Below are 25,689 nucleotides of genomic sequence, written 5' to 3'. Positions count from 1 at the left end.
TGTTTGTGTGGTAAAGGTTTCTTAACGATACCAAAGACTGGGAATGAAGCGAACACCCTCAGGCTCTTTAATTATAAATATTTATTGTACGATATTACATTGTTTTAAGTTTATTGTATTATCGATTGAGGCAGTACGAAGTCTGCCGGGTCAGCTAGTAATAATATAATACTTTCGGATTACTTACGGCTGGAAGGTGCTTCTGTATTTATTCCAAGAAACTGCCATACTATATGTAAATACTTACCGAGATATTTACGGCCTTACAAATAAATTTGGTCCTGAAAAACCTGAGAATAAACCAAGAATACGAAAATACATACCTACAACTACTTATTTTGCATGTGATTGGTTTATTCGGACGTATAACGTTTCCCGCGCTTATCTGCAAGGCTGCTTGACATGCGGAAAACATCAGTGTTGTCAGCATATAGTCAACATTATGCATATATTCTTCATTTATTCTATGGAGGCTACCTCTACCCATCATAGTTTAATCTCAGGTATAACTTTATACCAAGTTTATTTGTTTATAAAATTAAAAAAAATATTAAGTTATTGCTCTTGTTAACTGTATCTTGTTTTTTCTTGTCTTTGTCATATATGCGCAGTTTTAAAGATTTAAGCATACATAGGGATATAGGGACAGAGAAAGCGACTTTGTTTTATACTATTGTAGTTACTACTAACTCGCTATTGTGGTACTAAATACCTGAAAATATTAAATTGTAAATTAAAATGTTATTATTATTAAAGTTATTTTAATATATTCTATTCTATTCCCACTTATATGACAACAGCCGTAAAATAAAACTGGCCTGTAAAAACTCCAATGTTCAAAATATTTAGAATTGCGCATTGACAACGACAGTATAACCTCGACAAATATGTCAGGCCAAAAGATAAAAAATTAAATAAATTTCACAAGAAATCTTCAATTAATATGTTAAATTAACAAGTAGTACTGTAACCTGTAAAATGAAAGACGTAAGTAAGCATATTCACAATGAGATTTACTCAGGTTTGTAATTTGGTAATAGATATAAATAAGTATATACATTTGCATTCTTAATTGTAAAATAGGATGTGGAATTCGACGAGTTTTGTGATCCCAGTAATCCCCGGAAGATTCATTATGATGACATTCTTGCCGCCTCGAAAAGAATCGTCGGGGCTGTGGTTAAAACACCGTGCACGGTAAATTAATATATTTGTAACTAACAGTATATTATCCTTAATCTCATGTCACTCATGATAAAAACGATCAAAATTGTCCAACAGAAAGCACACATATCTGATCGGCTAGGCATGGAAATTTACCTAAAACAAGAATTCATGCAGTACACTGGATGGTAATTAACTATTCTGCTTTAGTTGTAAAGTTATAAAATTCGATATTGATCATTTAACTAATCGTAGTTTCAAGGAGCGTGGGGTGAGGAATACCTTGATGCTGTTGAGTGATGAGCAGAAGAGAACTGGTGTGATAACAGCTTCGACTGGCAATCACGGATTGTCCATGAGCTATCATTCGCAATTGATGGGAATTCCGTGCATTGTTGCGATGCCGGTTCATGCTCCGATCACAAAAATATCTAAATGCCAACAATTCGGTGCCAATTTGTTGATGCACGGGAACAACATAGGAGAAGCGAAGCGATACGCTATGGGCATTGGAAAGGAAAAGAAATTGAGATATGTGAATGGGTAAGGTTGACTTGATTTTATTGTTAATACGGACCAATATAAAACGTATTTATTGTGTCCTACACGGCTACGATAATCAGTCAGAGATAATCTCTGGACCTCGCTGGAACGTAATGCCTTACCCTTTTAACAGTACGCGTCAGTACGGTTTGCAGTTTCATTACCGTTAGGTACCTGATACACGTGATATTTTCGTGCTATCACTGCTTTGTTTTTGAAGTTTTCTTTGTTACGTTTTGACTTTTGTTATAAATAGTTCTGTAGTTTCTGTTGTTCTGTGTCACTGTAATAGTTCTATCAGAAAAATAAATACTTACTCTTAGATGCTTTCATTGATTTTTTATCATTATAATAATAATAATCAGCAACACAACACCTTCACGTCAATCAATAATACAGAAAAAATAAATCGCAGTTTATTTATTAATAAAAGGATATAAATTTATTTAAATTTAAATAAAATAATATTAGGTTATTATTTAGTGATGCTTGTTTTGGTACGGTGTCCAAGGCGATGATGTGCCGTCATCGACGTCAGGTCAAGTGATAACAGGGTAGTAGGAATAAATGAAAACTGTTGGTAAGGACGGCACGGGTCAGCTTTACTTTGTGAATATCCTCAGTGCTCGTAACTTTAAATAAACTCGACACGATTTACGGATGTTATGACCTATCACGTGAGCACCTACACTTATTCGTTAATTGCTGACACAAAGCACGTAATTCAAGATCGAACGTTTTGTTATCAATGTTTACATATCGTTGTAAAAAAAGAACCGGTTAGGCTTCAGACTTTTTTCTCCTCTATTCATCATTTTATCAACTTTGATATTTAATTCATTTAGACAATTATTCATGTTGTTATTTATGTAGCTAGAAATATGAATACTTAGTCAAATAAAATTAATAGATGGTCTAATTAGAAGGGTACGATTTTACAATGCCTTCAAAAGTTATTCCTAATGATGGCTAAATTAAACATGCCTCACAGTTCGATCAATTGAATAATACGTCTTTATGCTGCCAATTTGCATGTCTGTGGACCTATTGTTCAGCATCAACAAGTCCTAGATAAAAATCAATAAAATGAACGGACTGTAGATACGTACAACTTCATACTTCCATGAGTTCCTGATGGAAGGTTCTTGAAAGAGGGATAATGAAGTAACCCTAAATGGATATTCATACAAAGATATGAAATCCCAAAGCCTTATCGAAGGAGTAAGAAGACTGAAAACATATTATAGTGTTGCAACTCGAAATAGCGGTAAACACAGTAGTTAAGTACACTAAAAATGGAGAATTAAACTAATGAAAGTAAATGTATTCATGTAAACTTTAGTAATATGAAACCAGATTACGAGACAGTTTACGTGAATAGTAAAATAGTACCATACAAAGAACAATTAGAACGTTTTACCGATATGTACTGGCTTCCAGGAAGACACTCCAAGATGTCCGTTCAAAATAAGGTTTTATTGTACAAGCAAGTCCTTATGACTGTATCGACTTATAGGATCCAGCTGTGGGACTGCACCAAACAAACAAATATTCAAATCATTCAACGCTTCCAGAATAAAGTGTTAAGGGAAATTGTGAACGCACCTTGCTACATTCGAATCCGCGATCTCCATCGGGACCTTAACATCGAGTTCGTTGAAAAGTTATCCAAAAATACGCTGAAGTACATCAACATAGACTTCATCATCACGTGAATGTCGAGGCTATCTAGGTCCTTGACAACACAGATATTGTCAGAAAAAGAACAAAACCATTTGAGTTAGTGTAGTGCTAGTGAATTAGTGTGAAACAGTATAAAAATTGTGATATTTAAAATACACTCGAATAAAGTAATTACAACTTAATAGACCTGGGTCGATAATTTTGAAACCAAAAAAAATAATAGTAGGATGAAACCCAAACGAAAAGGAAGAGAATATAACAAAAAAGAAAGGAAAAATAAATTACGTGGATCTAGAAGGGGGGGTGTTCAAACACCCTACTCTCAAAGGTAAAAAACGGTTTATATCGATTTCCGGCGAAACTACAAGTCCTATGGAAAAAAGTAGCAAAGTTGTAGGTAATAAAAAGATAAACTTTTGTTTTAAATGAATTTTTACATTTTTAAATAAATTTGATTAATTGTAGGTAATCCATATTTTTGCTGCTACGAAACAAGAGGTATGAATTCTCGATGAAATGCCTTTTGATGGGCTTAAAAGTTCCGAACATTTACCATTGTAATGTTAATATTTTTTCACATCATAAAAAATTAGGTTTTAATGAACAAAAAGCCCACCTACTTTTTTGATAAAGCTGATATTCTGACTGGAAAATTTTTGATCGAAAATTAAGGTTCTTTTTCGATATTTGAGTCAAAATAAGGTGAAAAAATACATGTTTAAAATAAAAAATAGTGTATTTTGGGATATTAAAAGGTAACTTTTCACCAAATTTCGTGGAAAAAAAATATTTTGTTAAAGATAAAATACCAAAAATTTCGTTATTTGAATTTTTCACATAAATTTTAAGGTTTTGTGAAAAAAGTGTGAAAACAAAAGTTTTAGATCTTTTTATTACCTGCAACTTTTCTATTTAACTTTTTTCCGTAGGACTTGTAGTTTCGACATAAATCGAGATAGACCGTTTTTTCCCCATAACCAGCCCCCATTTTCCACTTTCTGACCTCAGATTGCCCGTAAATTATTTGTCCTTTCATTTTTGATATATTCTCTTCCTTTTTAAATAGATTTCATCCTATTATTATTTTTTTCACTATTTATCATTTCAAAGGCACTGGTCTATAATAGAGACATTAATAAATGTGTTAATTGACACATTCTAAGTTTAATTTATCTAGCAGTTTAAGTTAAAGTACAATTATTTATTAGACTAAGTTAAGGCTGGATTGTAATGCAAGTGTGGCAACATTATAATAACTATTTTATTATAAGGAGGAAAAAAATTGAATTCAAATATTTCAGATATCCCTTTAACAACTTTTATAAGTTGGTGATACTAACACTAATACGGGGTTTTAGATACGACCATCCACATGTAGTCGAGGGACAGGGAACGATCGGTATTGAGATAATCGAACAAGTGCCGAATGTAGATGCTGTATTAGTTCCTGTTGGTGGAGGCAGTCTATGCGCTGGCATTGCTGTGGCTGTCAAACATCTGAAACCTGACGTTGAAATTTATGTAAGCTTAGTACCTACCAATCCAGTAATGATAGTTTTTCTAGAAATATGAATACTACGCAAGATGGAAATCGATCACTCCTATGCTCTAATTAACCCGGACGATCGGGAAATAGTCAATGGTAATAATAGGTTTGAAATTCCAGGAATTCCTTTATATTTTACTTTTTTTTCCACTCATAAAATATCTATATATATAAAAATGAATTGCTGTTCGTTAGTCTCGCTAAGACTCGAGAACAGCTGGACCGATTTGGCTAATTTTGGTCTTGAATTATTTGTGGAAGTCCAGAGAAGGTTTAAAAGGCAAATAAATATGAAATAGCTCGGAATAAAATAAAAATAACAATTAAGTTTTTCCTTTGATGTGACCCCATCGAAATCAATTTTAAAGAATAGTTTCAAATGAATAACTAATTAGAATTTTTATATGTTTATAAGTGTCTCATTTGACTACCAACGGTATGTGGATTGATAAATCTTAAGTTATTAAATTCATAAAAAACAGTATTTTATTTATAATGTACAGAACGACATCTGTCGGGTCAGCTAGTATTAAATAAAAAAATTAAAATATATTTTCTGCTCTTGTGCATAAAGAAACTTCATCTTGTAAAGAATGGCAAATGGGGCAAAAACCTTTAAATGAGAGGGAAAACATTTAAATAACGTAGGACGGGGAATTTTAGGAGGTATCATGTTGTTAAGTGTATGTGATTTAAATAATAATTTTAACTTCCTGTCTGCTCACGTTGCCATATTTCAACGGCATGAGACCACCGCTTAGTACGCTGTTATAAAGTTAGCACACAAGACATTAATGGAAAAATCAATTAGTTGACAGGAAATATTTAAATATTTAACAATTTTTTTGATTATTATGAATCTATACGCATAATGTATTATATTTTTCAGGGAGTTCAAACTGTAAAGACATGCAGTATGGTTGAGTCACTCAAAAAGAATGAAAGAACACCAATTTTAATCGAAGCTACAATAGCCGATGGTTTGGCTGTGAATTTAGTCGGTGTTAATACGTTTTACAATTTAAAAGGAATGTTGGATAAAATGGTACGATATGATCATTTTAGTAAGCTTCGATCATACTTTATCATAATTTTACATTCCTGATGCAGAAATTGCATTGATCTAAGATTATAAATATAGTATATGTATATATATATATGTGTATAGAATTTATAAATAATTGTATGGGTGGAATGGTTCAGATGATGAAAACAATTTTCGCAAATTAATAAGACTTTATCGCTGTTTACATAACTTAAACTAACCAAGCCGTATATGGAAAACGTGTAAATAAATTCAAGAAAACAATCAAATTTTATATTACCTGTCACATCATTTAAATGATAATAATGATTGAGGATCAAATTCTCTTCCAACTTTCTAGAAACAATCACAAAAAATCGCAATAAACCAAAAAAAAATGAAATATCTTGTATATGGTCATTTTATGACTTTTGTACAGATTTTTAATACAATGGGCTATCCAAAGATAACATTATCGCTTTTTTCATCGGGATCTCTACAATTTCTCTCAGAGGAGAAACAGTTCTTAAAATCGGTATTTTTTTTTAACATAGAACGTTTTGGCTTTATTCATACTGTTTAAAATCAAATAATTAATTTGTAATATATGTTTGTATATTAATACGTTATTTATAATAATAATTTATTATTTTGAAATCGCTTTCCTGTCCCGAATCGAATCGTTTTATAATCTTCTTTGACAAAACTAAAAAGATAATAGAACAAAATCCGATTGAATGGTCATGTTCCAACGAAATAAAAGGCATATTAAAGCCATTCAAAATTATTTTTGATGCCAAATATACATCGATATCTACGCGAGTAACTGCTTATAAGGATATTATTGACCTGGTAGTGGGGATATTGTTCAGGTGGTAGTTAAAGAAGATTGGGTTGCTCGTGCCGTGATGCACATCGTGGAAGAAGAGAGGTTTGTTGTGGAGGGCGCCGCAGCTGTTAGCGTCGCTGCTATCATGGCAGGACTTTTCCCAAATCTAAAAGGAAAAAAGTAAGTGATCTCATATGTATGAAATCTTTAATATATCATACAGTAACACGGGCCAAATCCTCCGGTGACCCGGTGTTGCTCTATGTGCATACCATACTTCTTTATTCGAAATATTAAATATATTAATAATTACATAGGTTATAGCGCAGTTGTTCTTTAATGTATAAGTTAAGTACACATTCGCTTAAAATACAAGACAAGACAGGTGATGATAGAGATAGATACAAAGGCAGAGACAAAATAACAATAAACGGAATGAACATTCTTTTTCTATGAAACGTTAACTTTCTTTCGCCTTCATTTAGTATAAGGGATGAATGAACAAGGCCTAAGTTTACGCAATCATATAGCAAAATGCGTCCCGCGCCCAGTGCAGAATTCGCCTCAGTTTCAACGAAGCATGCTATTTTTAGAGTGGTGTGTATTCTAAGCGGGGGCAACATAGATACCACGACGCTCGCCCGTGCCCTTGAAAGAGGAATGGCAGCTGAAGGTCGTCTTGTCAAGTTCAAAGTAACGGTGAGCGACCGACCCGGCGGCATGGCGGAGATGTGCGGGCTGCTGGCAAACTTGGGAGTTTGCCTGCGAGACTGCATTCCCGAGAGAGCTTGGGTCAAGGGAGACATATTCAGTTGTGAGGTATTATATACAAACTTCAACACAAATTTTCTAGTCATTAAAGATTTAAAATTTATCGTAAATTAAATACCTAATGTTTAATTTCGCTGCATATTTCACGTTTCGGCCTTTTGTTGTCGTCTAGGAAGACGTGGATATCCAGATGTCATACGATATAGCCCTAAAAATGTCCGGCTAGCTTATAGGCCTTCTGCTATAACCTCCCTGCTCTAAAATACAGAGCGGCAGATATCTAATGCAAGGCAATTTGTTATGGCGAACGCCTTTGATTGTGTATAATTTTGAAACACTCCTCTTGAAACTTCAGTTTGCCGAGAGTTTTTCCATATGGACCACTAGCTTCCTACCTAGGCACAGCACACAGGTCGTTGTCGACGCTTGTTGCACGAACCCAAAGCCCGTAAACGGTGAAGTTTTATACTATAGCCTACACTGTTTTTTTCAATCAATGACATACAAAATTCCACCAAAATGCATGTATACCGATGACAGTTCTGGAAATAATATTGTATAGTGCCGGAAGCAATTTGTATCTTCTATCAAGTCCTCTCATGAGAAAGTGGCGCAACCTTGTTCAATTTAACCTCGAGAAGATTCAAGTTTGCGCTTTAAGCACCAAGTTCTCGCTTTATATCGAAATATCTGCGTCTGGATATTTCGAGTGACTGCCAACTCCGCGGTCATCTCGAAGGCAAAGCTTCACGCCGGTCAACATTTCAAAGCCCAAATCTGTCCTCATGTGGAATATTGCTCCTATTGCTGGTCTGATAGACCCCAGTATCAGAGGTATAAGTCGTCGAACATTTGACCGCAACTCAGAGCTGCATAAATTGTCAGGGTTCCAGAAGTCTTCGAACGGCTTTATATATGGCGTTGCGTTAACATGTCGCAAAAATTGGGTGTCTTCTTTCGAATTTATTATAGGAAGTGTTCCTAAGAGCGGATAGACATGATTGCGGCCACTGAATTCCACCTTCACACGATACGCCACAAACTTGGATTACATCCTCACATCTGGATGTGTCGTATTCTGGCATGTACAATCAAACTGTAGGATGAGCTTCCTTTCGCAGTATTTGAGGATGATACAAAATTGGGTTATAGAAAAAGCCGGTTATAACCATTTAAAAGGCAGGCAAACGCTCTTTGGTACCTAGGTTCCCATTACACGTATTATTTTATCAAAAATAAAAGATTAAAACATGAAACGGCTTGTTTCTAGTGCAGTTCCGATATACTTTTTCAATATAGAGAACAAAACAGTGAACGAAGCCAGATGAAGATCTCTGATAAGTAAAATACTGTTACTTAAATATTTTTTTCTTCTCAGCTTAAAATAATTGCTGAAACAAGGGGCTGGGATCACACGAAGGAATTAGTCGAGACTATTAAGAAATACTACAAAGACTGTTTCTTCCATGAGTCGGCGGAGAAATCTGATAAGGGCCCCGGAGCAAGACGCGGCCCTTGTCTTGCACCCAACCCTATTTGTATGCAGAAATAAAAAACCTATATATTGTAACTGGCGTTAAATAGTGAATTGTAAATTTTATCAAAATAAACTAAATATAATAAGTGTTTTACTTGTTTTTACTACACGGTTACATTATCTCTAGACCTAGCGTCGATCACTTTACGGTGTGCAAAACAAGCATCACTAGGATGTTATTATTAAAAATAAATAAAACAATATTATATAATAGTTTAAAACAACTAAACATAGAAATAACTTTGATAAACTGAAAAAAAAATTAACTTGACCATAAAACTTAAAAATTAAGATTGGCAATTGTCAAAGGTATACCCTTGAGTACCATCAAAAGCTTAACAATCTTTGTGACACCATTGTTCACAAATATCACATTGAATCCAATTTTCAATTGGTTTACCTTCTTCCTCAATATAATATATTTCACCGCAAAAAAAACATAACATATCCTTAAATTCTTCCATTTTCTTTGGCTGTTTAACCTTTCTGGCAGTTTTTTTTTGTCTTTGTCAGTCGTTCTTAGTAAATTTTTTTGACTTATCATTTAGTCTTTTAGTAACATTCTTAACTTTATTTTTCTCATATTTCTGCTTTTGATCTTCCTTGATCGGGTACTGGTTAATATTTCCGATTTTTGTAATTTCCGTTTACGCGTGGTCATTGGTTTGCCAGGATTTGGAATAGGTCTCAACACCAAGGAATTGCAGTGGTAGGCTGAGCATCCCGGTTTCGGTGAGTTGTCACGGCTATTATTTTGTCGAATATTTACTTCAGTCTCTGGCAGCACTGTGTCACCTCTCTGAGCAGCTATATCTGGCCCAAAAGCGGAGACAATTCGGGAACATCCAGGTTCTGGTTCAGGTGTACATCCGTCGCCACGACTCTTTTTAGGTGTGTTAGCAATGGGCGCAACAAAATCTTGAAACTCACAAGAGGGAGTTCTGTTTCGAGATGGAAATATTTCTAATAGAGGATCTACTGAATTTGATGGAATCTGTTCTTGAAGAAGTGAAGGCAAAGGAGTTGACGAAGTTTCTGTTAAAGGTCTGGGAATATCGATCGTTTCTAGTGAGTTTGTACTTACTGTGCCAATATTCATATTAGACGTGCCTGCAATCACAGCGGCTGGTTCGTAATCTTCGTCACCAAAACTATATCTATTCACTGAACAAATACCAAGAATTTCGAATCCATGAACTGCATTTTGAGATACTGCACTTTTCAGAAAAGCTGATGATAACAGTCTGGCTACATCGTATTGATTTATAGTGCGTCCTTGGTGCGATTTTTGGAAGAAATTAACCTCCCTTTCAAAGTAAGTTTTCAGTGGGCCGTAAACCGCTACATCCATGGGCTGCATTTTATGAATTGTGTGTGGGGCCAAGGATAAAATTACGACATTGTTATTGCTGGCGTAATCTAAAGCTGGGTAATACTTATGGTTTTCGTGGTTATCCAATAATAGAAGTATTTTTTTCTCAGGAGTAGGTCGCACATGTTCCACAAAAAGATGCATCCAATCAAAGAACACCTCACCTGAAGTCCAACCATTTGGAGAACAGGTGCCTTGAGTGCCGGGAGGCGTACCATCAAGTAGTCTGGGTTGCATCTTTTTTTGGCGAAAATTAAGAATGGTGGGAGAAATGATCCAGCGGCATTACAACAACCTATGATAGTCGTTAATTGACCACGTTTTGCACCGGCTAATCGCCAGTCCAACTTCATGTCTGTTAAATCCTTTCGCCCTTGCAACCGATGTTGTCTCTGGAGTCCTGAGGATATCCCCCGTAATATTGATCGTGACGAGACAAATATGACGATAACCAATCATCTCCAGCTTTTTCGTCCTTGTCCCAGTTATTCGGGTAGTTCAAATTATTTTTCTTGGCTTTCATCTCGAGTCAAGCCAAAAAAATACAGAATCCTATGAGAGAATCTCTATAAAAAGAATATCTATGAGATATGTCACCAACTCTATTTCCTGATCTTCAGGACGGAATCGGCCAAGTTTTGAAGTAGCGATGCCGGTTTTAGCATGCCTATACAAGGTTGCGCCAAACCATACTTTTTAGCCATGCTTTTTATTGATTCTCCAGCTTTGCACAAATTAATAGCCGTTTGCGTAGCATTTTCATCCCACGTCCCTTTTTTACATTTATTCACCATCTGAAACAAATAAAAGACATGTTTAGATAATAAGTCAAATGGCGGGCAAAGTGGATACCATATCTACCTTGCCCTATATATCATAAAAACTTACTTTGATATGCTACCGAATTAAGACATTCCTAAAAATCAAGAACTAGTAATACAGGAGAATTGATCAATGTACTTACCGCGTAAAATCAATCTTTTATTCACGAAAACACGAATCTCCACACCGCGGACGGGGCGTGACGCGGCCCCTCGTTTCGATGTTTGCCGCGTACTAAACCAAGATGGCTGAACGTAACAGTCGTGGTTGAATGAAAAAGTAATAATTTAGGAGTAGTGGAGAGTATTCGCTTTGCCCGGGGTGTTCACTTTGTCCGGCCTTCCCCTAAATACTACTGACGCAAGGGAAACACTAAAGTCGAGGATGACATAAACTGCTGTAACGTTTACAGAGTATTTTTCGGTTAATTCTTTTTAATTGTGTATGTAATATTTCATTGTAAGTCAATCAAGTATGGTCAAGAGTGAGCGTATACTCTATGTTTTGACATAAAACACTGTATGACGTACAAGTGACATGACAGTTGTGATGTTCAAAAATCTTGTTATGAAACAACAAACGTTCATTTAAATTATAAGTGTGATAATATAACATAAACTAAAATATAAAAAAATGGCAAGACGTAATGTAAGTTTTTTAATTCCAACCTATAACGCTGCTTTCTTAAATGATTCTCTTATTGTTTCACCAATGGTATTGAGTTTTACATTGAGTGACTATCATTGTTCCGGGTTTATCTGCAAGGCAATGCCGAAATAGGCAAATAAAGTTATACAAAAAAGAGGCTTCGCGCTGATTCGACTCTAACCGCATATGGAGTCCTATTACTCTCAGCTCTAGTCTCTTGCACCGAAAATTCAGTTTGCTAGCCATTTTAACATCGTTCCATGTATTCGACTAGCTACGTCCACATTGTGTCTTTTCGTCTTTATTCAACTTTTGTTTTGCGCTTTTAATAATTGAATGCGTTACGGACGCAATATAGTTGTTTAGTTCCGCCGTAGTTGCACGCTTTGTGGCACAGAAATCCGACCGACGCGGGAAATCGGGTATCACAGCGCGTGTTTAAATTTCAACCGCCATCGCGCTTGCATTCAGGGCGTGCCTCACGTGCGCTGTTGACTGCGCTATGACGCTCTTGATGAACAAAGCAAGGCACAGTGTTGACATAGCTATTTATCATGGATCAACTGTAACTTGGCCTTGCAAAAACATTGTACGTCTGCTACTGCCTGTAGGTGAGAGGATTCTTTGCACAGGATAGCGACTTGATAGGAGCGGCGCCTTTTTCAACCACCAAGGATTATTGTTTTTCATTAATTTTCTAAATTTCTTTTAATTTAATCTTACACTTTTTTCTCAATGTTGGCTTTCTTAATGCAGGAGGATTTCGATGAGTTTTGTGATCCAAATAATCCCAGAACGATCACGTATGAGGATGTCTTAAAAGCCCAGGAGCGGACCAAGAAATACCTATCCTCAGAAACGCCTTTAATTGTATGTTTTACTTGGTTTTATTCATATTCATTTTACTAAAGAGTAGTCTAGTTAGAGGTAAGGCGAAAATGGTTTAAGTTTTTCTTGAAAATTTGGATAACTGCGAATTTATTTGTTAATAATATACCTACGTTGTTGTTGTTGTCAAAACTCGACTCAGTTAGACCACTGAAAACCCAGGTCACATCCCGTGCCTTACTTAAGTGTGATATACGACCTGAAATTGCTGAGCATCCTGCGTCTTCTAGGGATATATCCCTCCAGTGTTTTCTTTGCATACACTTATACCTTCCTTCGAAAGAGCACAAGTAGTAATGTTCCTACGTATATCCTCGACTTCTACACTTCCGGAAAGAGACGGAATCTGAAGACGTTCCTGAAGCACCTGGACACACTCAAAAGATCTATGCTACAACCGCAAATATAACGTGGGAATCTCTCACATCAAAAGTCGGTAATACCTCTAAAAAAACCTGTGGTATGGCAGATATCTCGTAGATATTATCTCTAATTTAGAAAATAGTCAAAATTGTAGTTCTCAACCAAAAAAGAATTATTATTTTCTGAGCACGTTTTTTTTTTGTTATGATGATTATCTACTTTTGAGGCAAACCGAGGTACCCAATTGATGTTGAAATATTTGCAACTATATAAATTTAAAACGGCTTTACTTACGTTACGTACCGAAGATCAAATCATTAAACACCAATACCACAAAATTTACCAACCAGATGTAAACGCCTTGGTCCCCCGTCCCGCCGGGTTTATCATCACCTTGTACTGTTCTGCGCGCGCTGCGAAGCTTCAGCATGCAATGCCAGAGTGGGCGCGACTGCGAACGTAATCACACTCAACCTGATGAAGGACCTCCTATTGGTCGGAAACTAGTCGCTACCTACACCGATTGAACGTGCGTGAAGCGGTTTTAGATAATATATAGGTACTTATAGTTAAATAATTTGTTAATTATTAAATGGAATCAGACGGATCATCGAGCCATCGTTCTCCACTTTAGAGTCGTGTGATGGGTTATAGTATAGGCTACGATAAAAATAAAGAATTATAACTTTAATATACTTTCAGCGTTCTCATCACCATAAGACATTCGGAATCAACATTTATTACAAACTAGAAACTGTCTTATCAACTGGAAGGTAATAATGGCCGACATGCTGTTTTGTACTTACATAAAATTTGACATCCTTAACTACATATTTATTTACAGCTTTAAAGAAAGAGGCGCGATAAATGCTTTAGAACAATTAAAGCCAAATAAACGTAAAATAGGCGTTGTCGTCGCGTCTCTGGGCAACCAAGCAATGGGTATATGTTACCATGGTCGTAAATTGGGTATTCCTGTCACAGTTGTGATGCCAACTTCATCTCCCATTACGAAAATCCAACATAATATTCACCTTGGCGGGAAGGTACAAATACTTGGAAATAACTTAATGGAAAGTCAACGTGCTGCACGATTGATCGCAAGAGATAAGGGTCTTACTTATATAAATGGGTAAGGAATTATATCGATAGGTAGCTCAGTTCCAAAAAGTTATTATCAGCCGGAAGACGTCCACTGCTGGTAGAAGGCCTTCCCCATAGAATTCCACGACGATCGGCCATGCACTGCCCTAATCCAACGTATTCCTGCGATCTTGACCAGATCGTCGGTCCATCTTGTGGGGCCCAACCAACACTGCGTCTTCGTTTGTGGTAGCGCTGCCGCACCCGGGGATTCTTAGCACCCCCTGCCCCGTCGCTTATGTGGCTGCTACCGTGGCCACCAAAAGCGGGGCCGCCGGGGACCAGGGGCTTATTGTGTCTGTCATATTTTTGGGGGGTTTTAGCCATAATCGACACGCTTGGCAGGCGGGTTGGCGATCGCAGTAAATAGTGTGCTCTTAACGAAATAATATGCTGCTGTCCATCCTCCCTTGTTTATATCGCTTAGTCGCCTATTACGACACCCACGGGAGGAGATGGGGTGGTGCGACACCACACGCGCACAATAACCAAAGAGTAACAATTCAGAAAAAGGTTCCAAAAGAAAAGAACTCGAGTTGTTACTGTTTGAAACGAAAATATTCTATACGTATGAAGAAATATTAGAACTAGCAAGTAAACTGCATTCATTTATCGACTTGTTTCTCTTTGGTAATGCTGGGTTATCGTTTATGGAACAATTCCTCATAATAATCTCAAATTTACAGTATTTCGGTCTTGTTACACTTTGGAACTGAGTTATCGATATGTAGACGTAGAAAATAACTCTCGACTAACACTTAAGTTCAGTGTGAGGAAGCATCTACTAATAAAGTTGGTACTTAATTCATACGGCCAATAATAATTTGAGTTTACTCCTTAAGAATCGATTTTCATATAAGGCGCCCGGTATGAGAAAAATATAGAGAGTAAAACCTACTCATCAAATGGGATAGTAACGTTTTTGGTGCGCATCATTTCTCGCGCACCTTTCAAAATAAGTTGTGTGTGTGTGTATATATATATATACATTTGTGTAGCCAACATACACAGTATACTGCGTGATAGCTTACGCATGTATTATATAATACCTATTAGGGTGTGCCAAAATGTAACTTCCTTGATGGACATTTTAAAATTGGAATTTTGAGTTCCTCTTTTAACAGGAGTTGTGTTTGAGCATTTCCTCACATATTTTGAGCGTTAAGGATTTGTTTGATTTTTTAATTAAAACGCTTTTATTAGCTTCTGCTGTATGTCTTTCTTGAGGAGTAAACTCCAGCCGTGCGTCGGAGCTGACACACACACTTTTATTTAATATGAGCTGAGTACACGTGGTCTACACGACGTTATAATATTATTTCGTATTCAGTTTTAAACGCACAAAAATTTGCATAGGCAATTACTAATATTTAGCGATGATGACAAGCAGATAAGACAATGAACCTTAGCTCCATAATGGCGGGCGATTTAAGTTTGTGGGTGTGCGTCTCGCGTCTCGCTGCAAGTAACTGATTGGCATTTTGGTATCAGTTAACTGCGGCGCCGCGGCCGGTGCTGGCTTCGAGGGCCCTTTAGCACCTAATGGCACGGCACGGCACGGGCGCAAGCTTAGACGTTTTGTAGAAAAACTTGCTTCAGCTTTTCTTTTTTTATTTCTTTTCTTTCCTAGTGAGCATTCACTAAACAGTTGTATCAGGTGGTATAGGCACTTTTTTGATGAGAATAGTCAATTTTGTCAATTTCAATAAGTATCTCTTTTATATAAGCTGTGAAGCAACGACCCATGGACCTTAATGCCAGGCGCCAAGAGATGAGTTGCCGGCCTTTAATTTGGGAGTACCTACCTATGCTCTGTGCTTGAAGTATCCTAGCTAAGGTAAGGTAGATATCGGTTCTTGAAAAATTGCATCCAGTAACTGATTCCGTAAAGTGACTGGTATCTACAGTTAACAAAATTACAACCTAACACCACAGTCGACGCAATATAGTCGTATATAATATAATTAGGTGAATGACTTATTGCATAACTTTTCGTTGGCACGGCCGAGTAAAAAAAGAAGGACTCCGCGCCGTGATATTAGCAAGTGAAGCACCGTTATGCTAGTGTGTGTGCGGTTACGGGGGATACTAGTTATACAATTTTTTCTCCCTTAAATAATCATAATGTATATGGCCACAAATACTTATATAGTGTCGTTTATACACTTTTTCACAACGCACGATGGCATTTTTAAAATATTTTATTGAAACGCAAACTGATCTGTCACAGACGATAACAATTCTCATAATGGCCGCCTATCGGCCTATAGTAGTGTAAGTGTGTGTGTGTGGGGCTATGTATTTACACGTTAATCAGATTGTTTTGGTGCTACACTGTTATGTAAAGTGACACAGAGTCCTTATTTTTTACTAGACCGTGTTCGTTGGATGTTAAATTTCCGCATAAAATTGCCTTGTATTTCTTATTGATTGTGCTGCAGACGAGATCATCCTCACATCCTGGCTGGCTACGGCACAATAGCGCTGGAGATCCTGAATCAATTGCCCATCGTAGATGCAATCATAGTCCCTGTGGGTAGCGGAGGTCTCATCGCCGCTATCGCAGCCGTCATTAAGCATGTCAAACCAGAATGCCTTATATATGTGAGAACGCCTTGCTTATTTTGTTACCGTTATAATACTTATACGTTACCTGTTATAATTTTTATATTCATGTTAAGAGGCTTAGCTTATTTGTCACACGAATTAAATTTAAAAACTAACCACTGAGCCGACCGTTCGAGTGACGTCACGTTCATAAATCTTTATGTCCAGCTCTCAGGTTGTGGCTTCATCTACAGGATCTACTTTACAGTCGATAACCTGCTCAACTGAAAGGAAATTGACTTGAGATGTCACTCTTTCAAATCTAAACAATTTGCTATGTTTAAAAACATGCGATGCTGTTAAGTGATCACCTAATGTTTAGTGATCACCGCCGCCCACTCTCTGTTGCAACAACTCTCGGGAAGCTCAAATAACGGAAGTCTCGAGTAGAACTTTATTCCATACGCGATCGATAACCGACCCTAAAACCATACTAACTGCTGAGCCTCCTCCTTTGCTTTCGTCGACAGCCACCGTCCATATTAATTTTGTTAAGTAGGTATACCAAACCGACCGTGGCAAAAGCCGAAGTTACTAGACGTTGATTAACCGGTTACCTTCTAGATTTATCAAGAGCTCGTGGTAAATAATTCTCTCCGTGGTTTTGGAGAGCAGTGAGCTTATTGCATTAGGACGTTAGCCCGATCTTTTTGCAGGGAGTGCAGCCAGAAATGGTGCCGACATTTTTCAAGTCTTTGGAAATGGGTGAGAGAGTAACACAACCGTGGCACACTACTTGCGGATACGCGATCGCGATGCCAAATATCGGAGTGAACGCGTTTCATACAGCGAAGCCGCTCATCGACAAAATGGTATTTTTTTAGTTACAAATTATAATATACACTACCTACCAGTATCCCACAATCTCTGCATTTTTTAGTACACTGTACTGAAGAACTATCATAGTTTCAGGTTTGGACTTTGACATAGATTATTATATTGACTATTCCTATTCATTATCTTATTAAAAATACAATAAAAATGAGTAGCCTTAAACCTTCTAGGATAAATTTCGCATCGAATGGTGGTATTTTCATGTCGATACGATCTGTGGTTTAGGCGTGAAAGAGCCTCAAACAAAGGCCATTTTCATTATATATATATAGAAGAAGATATAAGTAGGTATATTTTTTCCTTAATTTGAATTTTTTGTTTTTCTTACGCCACGTGTCGAAAATTATAAAACCGAAGAGATAATTATGTAATATTTTATAGGCTAGTGGCAGAATTGATTCCTTCTACTAGAGTTAGTATTTTGATCGATAAGTCGTAATTCCACCAGTTCGAAGATGTATGTTTGGAGCGAGCTCTCCTATTCCTAGGCTGTACAAGATGGTAAACACCTATTCCTTGTGATTACATCGATATTAATTTCACGTCTTCTGTCCATACAGTTTGTAAATAGTTTGTATGTAAGTTTAGTGAATAAAATGTAGTCATAATAATTATATTTCTTAGTCGTTTACAGTAAAAATTAAATACCAAATTATTTTATTTTATCTTAAACATTTACTTAGTGAAAATTATTGTAGCATGTGTAAACACCTGTAATTGTTTGTTACATTAAGTAAATTATATTATTTAGTCTTTATTATTAATATATAACGCACCAATGTAAACAAATGTTGGTATTTCTAAATAAATAACAAAACAATTATCCACGCATGACATTAGAATTTAGCAGATTAAAACACCTAGCCTAACGCATAGCTGCACACATTGACAAATGATAATTGGGCACGCATTTATCGTCTATGGTAGATATAGCTATACCCACTTTTACACTCGTTCTCTCTCTTCCTTAGTTCATAATATAGCTTAGGTAATTAATTAAATATGCCGAATCTTATACTTCTTCGTGCTATTAAAATAGGACAAAATATATTATACTATGGTTTTAGTTGTTGGTGAATGAAGATTGGGCAACCCTGGCGTTACTTCACTTGGTCGAGGAAGAACGTTTAGTTGTCGAAGGCGCAGCTGCTTTCCCTCTGGCTTCAATCATAGGAAATCTAGTACCTGAGCTTAAGACGAAGAAGTTAGTTATAATATGAATATCAGTATTAAAAACCGGTCATGTTCGAGGCTTCGTTATGTCTGCGTACAGCGAGAATCTGCAATGGCAACATGGTAAACACGCGGGTAGATAAAGCTACTAAACTTTAATCAGCTTAAATGGCATTAGTCGCGGCTTCATCTCGGGGTGGGCCGTTCTCTACGATAGCTACGCGACGACTTCATACGGTTGCCATTTAGAAGCAGGAACGAATTATCCTTTCGGGGACCGGTAAGGGCTCTCTAACAGTTTTCGAACAGAGCGACTTGGATTTGCTCAAGAAAAAGCCGGCTGGGCGATGGACCAGTGGAATAAAGTTTTACTTACGGGTGATAGTAGACCCCCAGAAGGTCGAGAAAGGTTATGGCGGTGACAACGAGAACGCTTCTTAACCTTAACCACGTGTCAAAACGGTCAGCTATGATAGGGTAATAGTTTGGGAATGAATTTGTTCAGACGCACGCAAAGAGTTGGTTGTTGTGAATGAAGTTTGACTGTAAGATTGTAGAGATTCTTGAAGAATACGTTACATTATTCATAGACTTCATTGGTGAAGAAAACACTGATGCACGATAACGCAATAGTTCACGTCACTCGAACCGTAGGCGCATAATAGCTGATGTCGTGATACGAAATCTAAGGCAGCCCGAATCTTTTTATTATAAAATGGCAAACAGCCAAGTTGCTTACCTGATAGAAAATGGTATCGAACTGCCCATGATCTTGTGCAATACCAGAGATATTATAGAGGTTCGTTGTCGGTCTTTAAAGTTTGAGAGTACCTATGCTATAAACTGGAAAGTCCCTAAGTCGTATCGGATGATTCCTAAAGTGGCTGTACGAGTATTGTATCAATAATATTATTTTCTTTTATTGTAATTTGTGCAGTATTTTAATTCAATTTATGGCGAACTTAAAAGCTTAGATCAGATTATATTTAAAAGTAGCAATAACAAACTTGCATATTTAATTTCAGTGTGGTGTGTATTCTTAGTGGTGGCAATATTGATGTCACATTGATGGGCAGGATCTTGGACCGCGCACGTGCTTCGCAGGGCAGACTAGTCAAATTTAAAGTAAGCACGCGTACTTTAGGCTGGGCGCAAACGTTCGGAAACCGGATTAGGTTTCCTGATCAGGAATTCAGATTCGTAATTCCGTGAGACTAGCGCAAACGTCCGGTTTTTTTTTAGATTTTTTTACGACCAGTATGAATAGAGACGCTTGTGAAAGCACACGCGAGTATTATCATGGACGACGAAGACGAATTGATTACTATTGCACTTTTACTGGCGCTAAACAAGAAGAAGAGGAATCGTCGTTACTGGGTTACAATTTTGAGAAAATAAATAAATGCCTAAAAAAATGGCATGGATATTGTTCGACCGCAATTATAAAATTTTCCGCTTTCCACTCACTACAAAGCTCGCGCGAATCTGAATTGAAATTTCCGTGCGTGTGCGGCGGTTGCGCCGAAATGTACACGAGAGCTGCGTTCGGGATGACGTCATTAAGTTTTTTCCGTTCTTACAATCCGAACGCACCGAAACGAACGTTAGGTTTTTTTCCGTTCGTAAACCATAAGAATAATGTGCGGCTTGTTAAATATCTTGTATGTAATTAGAGCATTCAGGTTTCCGAATCTGAATTCCTGATCAGGAAACTAATCCGGTTTCCGAACGTTTGCGCTCGGCCTAAATCCATTATCTAGCAATCGCTGCCCGTCAAATCATCCGGGCGCTAAAAAGTATTATTTTTAAAGTACATGGTAGACCAAAAGTCCGTCAACTATTCTATCCTATTACGCTATTGCACGCCTCATATGCGAAGCATCCACATGTGAAAAAAAGGAGTTTTCTCGAAACTGAAATAGATTTTTAAAGTGTAAACTTCATTAGCATCGTTGTGATTTGAAAGTCGGTGAAACGAAAAAGCGACAGTAAAAAGAGACAGATTCATCATTATTGCAGAAAATGAGACAGGAAGCATTATAAAGTGTTTTGGTACCAGGCGATCATAGTTGAAGAAGAGATTGTCTTATGTATGACGCGAGTATACCTATATTTTGACGATGCGCACGACGTATTACTACACAGACACCAGAAGAACATAAATATGGTAGCGATGATATTAATGTCTGAAAGAGCGGATGAAATCATATGTCATCTTAGCTACATGTACCAGTACTTTATATTATGCAGTTTAGAGGTTCATGCACAATGCACATCTTACGTTATTTCTGATTTTTATCAGTGTAGGTAAATATTATTATTCTCTGACACAAAAACGAGACACAATCAACTTTAAAATTATCGTTGGGAGTTGCAATAACATGTAGCTATCTACATACATTGCATAATTTAACCAAAAGAGAATGTTCATTGCGAAGTCCATAATAATGAATAATGGCGACAAAAGCCTTGAGAGCCACTTTTTGCTTACCACCCGTGTAAGTTACAATAAGTACTTACACACAATTGGAAAGAATTTGCGATGTTAAGAATGTAGATATTTCCTGGGTGGGTGTATATCGTAGGACTACTATACTTATTCCTGCTATCGACATATATATATGTAATATACCTACCAATACTCCCTCGGTTGAGACTATAAAAGATCGGGGCGGCCACGTTCCCTTAGAAGCATGAATTCACCGAAGCTAAAGAAGTTCGGAGGCTCCTTTGTACAGGAATCCGGCTAGATTATGGGTACCACAACGGAGCCTATTTCTGCCGTGAAGCGGTAACGTGTAGGTAAGCATTTCTATAATATTTATGTAATATATATAAATCCAGTGCCCTGGTGTTTGTTCATTAGCCCAGTGAACTCCTAAACTAATGAACGAATTTTAATTGGGATTTTATGACGGAGTGCAGTTTAGTCCAACTTGAGAGATAGGATGATTTTATTTCGATTTGGGATACAAATTTTTATTTTATTCCAATATTTGTTTTGTGTGGACATATTCAGTATGAGATAATTTATTGGCGCACGGTTACAATTAAATTAAACCAACATGGAGCATATTTGACGAAGTAATTCATGATGTTATGAAATATTATTGAATATAATATCAAGATTTAAGAATTAATTTAACTTTTACAGGTGGGTATAAGAGACGCCTCGCCTGCCTACCAGAAATTATTTAAACTAATAGCAGACCGTGGATACAATTTACTCAGATTTTTCACCGACCGCGTATGGGTCGAAAACGATATCTACAAGGTGGAGGTAAAAAGACTTTTATACCTTATACTAGCTGACCCAGCAAACGTTGTATTGCCATATAAAGTAATAAAAAAAATTCAATAATTAAAATGTTTGGGATATAAAAAATAGATGACGACCGATTCTCAGACCTACCAAATATATCGTACATAAAATTTATAGTACCTAGTACAATAATTATTATATTCGATTGCCATCTTGCAACTCAATCGCAAAAATAGGTGTTGATCGTAGACGGGTAAAAATTTGAAGTTGTAGATATGTATTTTTAATGCCGAATCATAAAATAACAAAAACAAAAAATGTTGTCCAAAAATATAAAAAAAAAACATTTAGGGGTGGGCCACCACCCTTAACATTTAGGGGGATGAGAATAGATGTTCTTCGATTCTCAGACCTATCCAATTGCATATTGCACAAAATTTCATGAGAATCAGTCGAGCCGTTTCGGAGGAGTTCAATTACGTACACCGTGACACTAGAATTTTATATATTAGATGGATATCCCTTTTTTTAAATCCACCTTTTGAAATACAATACGACTCGAAAGTGACTGAGTAGCATTTTCTATAGAATTTTTGGGGTAGAATAGAACCCCCAATATATTCCCAAAGAAACTTAAATATGCGTAGATGAAATTGTCCGATTCTAATAAAATTAAAGGGATAAGGGCGACGAAAAATTTATTCTCCCCCTTATTTTATGGAACAGAAACAAACGATCATACTTACGGGTCTTAATGGTACGTCGTATATGAATTCGGAAACAGAATACAAACTGGTACATTTCCAGAGCGAAACAAACACAATGTGCCACAGACATTTATTATAAAATTTTGTTGTTTTTTTTATGGAAAAGGAGGGCAAAGTAGCGTACCGGTCACCTTATGTTAAGTGATCACCACCACCCACATTATCTTGCAACACCAGAGTTGCCGGCCTTTAAGGAAGTTGTACGCACTTTTTTTGAATGTGGTATCGTCTCGGAAACACCGCACAAGCTCATTCCACGGCTTTGTAGTACGTGGAAGAAAGCTCCTTGAAAACCGCACTGTGGAGGACCGCCACACATCCATGGGGATGATATCCTAATATATGGCGTGGCGTTTTTTTTATTAAAATAAGGGACGAGACGAGCAGGACGTTTAGCTGATGGTGATTGATACGCCCATGCCATTACAATGCAGTGCCGCTGATTATTATTGAAAATCCCAAAAATTCAGAGCGGCACTACAACTGCGCTCGTCATCTTGAGACATTAGTTGTCAAGTCTCATTTGCCCAGTAATTACACTAGCTACAGCGCCCTACAGACCGAAACACAGTAATGCATACACATAACTGCTTCACAACAGAAATAGGCGCCGTTGTGGTACCCATAATCTAGCCGGCATCCGGTGCAAAGGAGCCTGGTATCGTTTAAGACATGATAAAATTATTTATGCACAACTGCCGTTTTTCAGGTTAAGCTGGTGTGTGAGACAAGAGATTTAGAGCATGCTCTGGAATTGAAAAGACTTGTTGAAGACGAATACAAAAATGCTATTTTTGAAACAGCACCCTTCAATGACAAATTTGTATGTCCATGTTATATCAAGAAATGTAATCAAAGTCAAAATCAAAAATGCAGTAAGTAACGAACGATAACTGCACAATTACAGCTAGTTTGACTAAATTTTACTGTTGTTGGAAGAAATTCAAAGATCATTGAAATTTTGTAATATTATGTATTTTAAACTTTAGATTGCACTTTATATAGTTAACTACAATAAAATTATTTGATATAATAAATATGTACACAAATTAATAATCTTTTATTTACATCTTAGTAACTAAAATATGGAAAAGAAATTGGGCATAAACATTTACATATTGGCAAAGAATATTGTAAATTATTGTTTTAGCTTACAACATTTATTCAGTACAAGGTTAGATGCATTTATCTGGATATAAGTTTTCTTGAATAATCATATATATTTTATTTGAAAATAGTATCCATGAATGTTGCCATTTTAATATCTCTTTTGCTTAGTCCATTAACATCGTGTGAAGACAGTGTAACCTGTAGGCAAACAATTTGCTATAAAAAAGGACATTCAAATCAGATCAAATCAAAATCACTTTATTCATGTAGGTCACGGAAATGACACTTATGAATGTTAAAAGAATATTTTTCTTATTGAATCTACTGCTACTTCATAAAGGGTTGAGCTAATGAGAAGAAGTAGCAAGAAACTCATTGCCACTCTTTTATATCAAGATTTACATTTCCATCGATTTACAAATCATTTCAATTACAATATAATATGTAAAATGATGCAACAAACATTTCAAAAGCAAGGTCTCATTTGCACTGGGCTTAATCAAAATCTGTTAAATTGCCAGTAGGCAAGCACTTTTGATACAAATGAAGTCAAGCTAATTTAAATCCAACATGATTGTCAGGTGCATCAAAGAAAACCTATTTAGTAATATGGGTTTACAGGTAACACAAGAAATGAGCCTTTTCTACATTAAAAAGCTATTAATATGTTTATGACGAAATATCAAAATTAGATGCTGAGTAGAATGGTAACTTGCGGCAATTCTTTCTTTTGGTTTTAATCGAACACTCTTTTAAATCTTGTGTTTTGTTGTTCTTAAGTGTTAGAAGTACTATAAGGACAAACTTAGGACTTAGCATTCTGTGGAATGAACGACTGTGAGTGCAGGATCCATTATCATGTGGTAAGGTGAGGTACTAGAAGTCACAAACACTTGCATCATATTGGTTGTAGGTTTATGGGCCTCTTACAGTTAACAGTTACTCATCAAACACTCAGCTATTTGTTTTAACAACCCGAATTTATTATGAACGTTCTAGGAAATACCTACTGCAAGATGTCAATCTATCATCAATTATATCATCATATTCTAACTGAATAGGTGTACATACATAAGAAGTTAATTATATAAAAACTATTAAAAATATTACTGCTCATGTGTCTTTCCATATCTGATAGCTCAAGTTATATATAAAAATGTTATCATGTTTAACCAGTCCAAACAGCACTAATTGGGACTGACTGGTTTTATCTTTATAAGAATTATTTACCTGCACTTTGTTATATACATTAAACCACTCAGGATGATGGTCCATTTTCTCAGCCAGCAATGCAACCCTGCTCATAAATCCAAATGCTTCATTGAAATTTTTAAACAAAAATTCCTTCTCAATAGCATCTCTATTGTCCTGTATTTTCCACCCAGCCTTTAAAAGAGGACTCAGATCTGTATCGCGTTGTTCCTTACTTAGTTTATCAGCCTGCAATAAATAATAACTGTAGCGTTTGTGAAGTTTTTACGTAAAATAAGCCTTTGAACCGAGAATATTTTACCATTTTCCTTTTAGTAGAGAGCGGGGACACACTAACTAAACGAGCAACAGGTCCGGTTCGACTGGTAATGGAATTAATCGATTTCGAAAC

The 25,689-nt window shown here is 36.4% G+C and overlaps 2 protein-coding genes across 3 annotated transcripts; both read left to right on the top strand.

Annotated features, from left to right (window-relative positions):
- Positions 1–836: 836 nt before the first annotated feature.
- LOC126972347 (L-threonine ammonia-lyase-like) lies at positions 837–9,188 on the top strand. The gene is made up of 9 exons (XM_050819031.1): positions 837–987; positions 1,084–1,197; positions 1,282–1,352; positions 1,420–1,707; positions 4,749–4,911; positions 5,826–5,981; positions 6,833–6,969; positions 7,383–7,608; positions 8,939–9,188. Exons 1-9 carry the CDS (start codon positions 979–981, stop codon positions 9,110–9,112), a joined length of 1,338 nt encoding a protein of 445 aa, XP_050674988.1. The 5' UTR covers positions 837–978; the 3' UTR covers positions 9,113–9,188.
- A 2,639-nt stretch (positions 9,189–11,827) lies between these two features.
- On the top strand, positions 11,828–24,007 carry LOC126972345 (L-threonine ammonia-lyase-like). Of its 2 annotated transcripts, XM_050819029.1 has the most exons (10): positions 11,828–11,939; positions 12,696–12,809; positions 13,893–13,963; positions 14,035–14,322; positions 16,775–16,937; positions 17,597–17,752; positions 18,842–18,978; positions 19,973–20,072; positions 22,102–22,227; positions 23,686–24,007. In XM_050819029.1, exons 1-10 carry the CDS (start codon positions 11,925–11,927, stop codon positions 23,857–23,859), a joined length of 1,344 nt encoding a protein of 447 aa, XP_050674986.1. In that variant the 5' UTR covers positions 11,828–11,924; the 3' UTR covers positions 23,860–24,007. The 2 variants fall into 2 exon arrangements, with proteins under 2 accessions (XP_050674986.1, XP_050674987.1); XM_050819030.1 differs by lacking the exons at positions 11,828–11,939; positions 12,696–12,809 and adding an exon at positions 13,694–13,749.
- Positions 24,008–25,689: the final 1,682 nt, after the last annotated feature.

Source organism: Leptidea sinapis, chromosome 26, assembly GCF_905404315.1.
Source record: "Leptidea sinapis chromosome 26, ilLepSina1.1, whole genome shotgun sequence".
Classification (NCBI taxonomy): domain Eukaryota; kingdom Metazoa; phylum Arthropoda; class Insecta; order Lepidoptera; family Pieridae; genus Leptidea; species Leptidea sinapis.
Note: the sequence above shows the minus strand (reverse complement) of the source record. Positions and strands in the feature narration are given on the sequence as shown.

Coding starts and splice junctions, on each gene's coding strand:
- LOC126972347 (XM_050819031.1), top strand. Junction 4,912..5,825: donor AACCTGACGTTGAAATTTAT/GTAAGCTTAGTA, acceptor TATATTTTTCAG/GGAGTTCAAACTGTAAAGAC. Junction 5,982..6,832: donor AAGGAATGTTGGATAAAATG/GTACGATATGAT, acceptor GATATTGTTCAG/GTGGTAGTTAAAGAAGATTG.
- LOC126972345 (XM_050819029.1), top strand. Junction 12,810..13,892: donor CCTCAGAAACGCCTTTAATT/GTATGTTTTACT, acceptor ATATACTTTCAG/CGTTCTCATCACCATAAGAC. Junction 22,228..23,685: donor ACGATATCTACAAGGTGGAG/GTAAAAAGACTT, acceptor GCCGTTTTTCAG/GTTAAGCTGGTGTGTGAGAC.